The sequence below is a fragment of the Balaenoptera borealis genome (assembly GCF_965194805.1).
Source record: "Balaenoptera borealis genome assembly, chromosome: 12".
In the NCBI taxonomy this organism is placed as follows: domain Eukaryota; kingdom Metazoa; phylum Chordata; class Mammalia; order Artiodactyla; family Balaenopteridae; genus Balaenoptera; species Balaenoptera borealis.
In genome coordinates this window covers 36101472-36104705 of record NC_138869.1, presented here as the reverse complement: position 1 = coordinate 36104705, position 3234 = coordinate 36101472, and the positions used below count along the sequence as shown (strand labels likewise).

The window sequence follows — 3234 nt, the reverse complement described above, 5'->3', positions numbered from 1 at the left end:
ATCTTTTAGGTTTTTGGAAATGATTTTAGGGGAAGTACACTAGTGATCTTGTAGATTATCTTACTTCTTGAATATTCTTACATATTATGAACTCACTTCACAATATTTAATGGTATTGTTATTAGTATCTGAAAATATAAAAGGATACGCATATTACATTCAGTTACTTCTTTAATATTACAAATTCTATAATTTTTTCTGACTTCTAAACGTTACTTGTTCTAGTTATAGATGTACAATTTCTATTATTAATGATTTCAGTTATAAATACATAACTTTGGTTATAAACACAATTTATTTCAATTATACACAAAATTGAATTTTAGAATCACATAAATCAGTTATATTAAGCTGTCACTGGAAAATGAGATAATGATATTCTAGAGTTACTATGTTTCTTTCCTCACCAGACTTTTTATAGGTATGATATGTTTGTGTAATTAAAAAATAGTTTAGGGGCTTCCTGGCAGTCCAGTGGTTAAGACTCCACACTTCCACTGCAAAGGGCTCATGTTCGATCCCTGGTGGGGGAACTGAGATTCCGCATGCCGTGCAGTGTGGCCAAAAAAAAAAAAAAAAATTTAAATGCACTTTTAGTTGTTGATCAATGTTTGTGATGCTGTTTCATTTTTTTCTAAAGTCTATAATTTTATACAGAATCCTCATACTTCTCAGATTTGGGGGTTAGGTTTAATTTTAGATAAATTCTAGATAACCTATGATTACTCTTTGAAAAATCTCAATTTGTGAAAAGTACGAGTTCAAAAATACTTAAATATTAACATTGTGAAATAGTTAGTTATACACAGGACTTGCTAAGCCAAGCAAACATTAAGATGGAGACAGAGCTATATGTCTGAAACTGCAAGATGTTGGAAAGACGCACAGAATGTCAAGTGTGATGACATTTAAAAAAATAACAACAGCAAAAACAAATATATACACATGTGTGTATATACATGTATACATATACACATGCTTTTATACACAGAAAGATCTACAAAAATGTTTAATGATGGTTATCTGTGAAGGATGAGATTTGAGGGAGGTTTTACTCTACTTCTATACTGCTTGAATTGTTTACAGTATGTAAACATGACCTTTGGGATTAAAATAAATGGCTATTTGAAAAAGCTTACCCATCACATGACCCTTTCCTGTCCAACCCACTCCTGGTGACTTCCAGTCCTCCACCTTAATATGATTTCATAGGAACCTATGAAGAGCAAAGAAAGCTCTTGGTGGATAAATTGTGACTAATATATTTCATAAATAGTGCTTTGAATTTTATAATATTACTGAAAGCAGCTCTTTATGTTAGAAAAAGTGGCCCCACAGGGTAACAGCAGAGACTTGTTGGAAAACATTTAATGCTTCTGGTCTTCCAGTTACTTCCCTGCTGCCCTTCTCTTCCTCCTCTCTCTTCATCTCAGCAATAATCAAACAGGATAAGCACAGCTTACTGCTGACCAGTTGTTGGGACACAGAGCTCTCTACCCCAAATTGTTCTCAGTAAATGATTTTTAAAAAGCTCTAAAATCTGAGTCATGCTACTTTTCCTTAGCAATAAGATACAAACTCCTCTAGTCTTTCCCATGCAATTAAAAAATGAAAGAAAAGAAAAAAATATATAATGGGCATAGATTCAATAATTCAACAAGAATTATTCTACTCTGGTCATCACCAGGAGACAAAAGAAGGGCAGAGGAATAGGAAGGAAAAAAGGCAAGCAAGGGAGAATTCAATCCAAATGGGCAAACTTGAAATACAGCTTCCAGGAAACAAAGTCAGCGTTCTCCAGCTCATATCAAAAAGAACATCCACTTTGGCCTTCCATTAATTAACTGTTAAATAAACACCCAGATCTCCAGTGGCAGGACTCCCTTGTGATGCATCTTATCCTATTCCTGTCTTTAACTGGCAGGTACAGTGGCAAATGCAAAGAAAATACAGTTTTGGCCCAGAAAGTGCCCTGATTATTTCCAGTGACAATGTCAGAACATATACAAAAGGCAGGAGAGTTATCTTACATCCTCAGTCAACATATTACTTGAAACAAAATATACAGGTGACTGGAAATCACCAAACTAGAAATAGATACAAGCCAGATGATCATTCTCACTCTGATGAATGAAAGTAAAGTACAACATTAAGTGGACTAGAAAAATATTTTAAAATTTGCATTTATTTGTAGCTCAGTTCTTTTGTGCAATGCAATACTAATGGCATGAATAAGATAACTCATGATTTTACATCTCTACTTTGGCAATAATAACTTTGCTTAAAAAAAAAACAACTTGAAACTGGAATGCTGTAAGGATTTGTATTGATATATGGTGAGAAATTCTCACTGCTTTATGCCAGAAATCAAGAGGAACAAAAGATTCATGAATAAATCACACTAATATATTTAAGTATATCATGTTTCAAAATGCAGTTGGAAGGAAACTTATTGAAACAAATCACAACTTTGTGCCATTCTTCAGATTATTTGACTTGAATTATTTTGTAAATGGAATCCAGTTGTGGAGTCAGTTAGTCATGAGTTTACTGATTCTAGCAAACTAATTTATTAGATTAAATTTGCTCACAAAAAATAGCTGGCTTTTTCTGAAAATGTTTATTAAAATATATAGGAAAGGCCTTTATTGTAACTAGAAGTGCCCAAGTATAATAGGTACCATGTTATAATAGTAATTATTTACAATATATTTTCAGAAAAAAAAGACAATACTCAGATTAAACACAGAAAAGAAAACATCACATTTTTAACACTTGATATTCCCATTGATTCTTTATATTCCGCAATTGGAAGATAATTCCCCATGTTTAGTTTTCTATCTATTCCAGGAGATCTGTGTTGAAGGTTTTTTTTGCCATGAGAAACTGTGATTCTCTATGGGATCTTTTCAGCTTTGCACGCCGATTTTGGAACCAGATCTAAAATTAAGGAAAAAGAAAACAGATCTCAGAAATGTTATTTTATTATTCTTAACATTTTAATTACCACGAGTAATAACTAAATTAAAAAATTACCTGGATTCTGTCTTCCTCTAGGTTCAATTTTCGAGCTAAGTCTTCTCTGATATCAATGCCAGGATAGCAGTTTACTCTAAAGACATTTTCCAACACTTCAATCTAAGAATAAGGAAGCAGTTATTTAAAAGGTTGATCTTTGGTATGTCATCATAAAATAGACTTTAATTTGTATAGCAACATAATTGCATTTAAATC

The 3234-nt window shown here is 32.4% G+C and overlaps 1 protein-coding gene across 4 annotated transcripts in view; it reads right to left on the bottom strand.

The window, feature by feature from the left end:
• Positions 1-2167: 2167 nt before the first annotated feature.
• The window catches only part of HESX1 (HESX homeobox 1), a 21103-nt gene continuing 20036 nt past the window's right edge, over positions 2168-3234 (bottom strand). For all 4 annotated transcript variants that reach the window (XM_082344830.1, XM_082344833.1, XM_082344831.1 and 1 more), the window contains 2 exons: positions 3037-3138; positions 2168-2940 (listed from right to left, as the gene is read on the bottom strand). In XM_082344830.1, the coding sequence (XP_082200956.1) occupies positions 2842-2940; positions 3037-3138 (201 nt within the window). In that variant the 3' untranslated portion in view covers positions 2168-2841. The remainder of the gene's footprint in view (positions 2941-3036; positions 3139-3234) is intronic.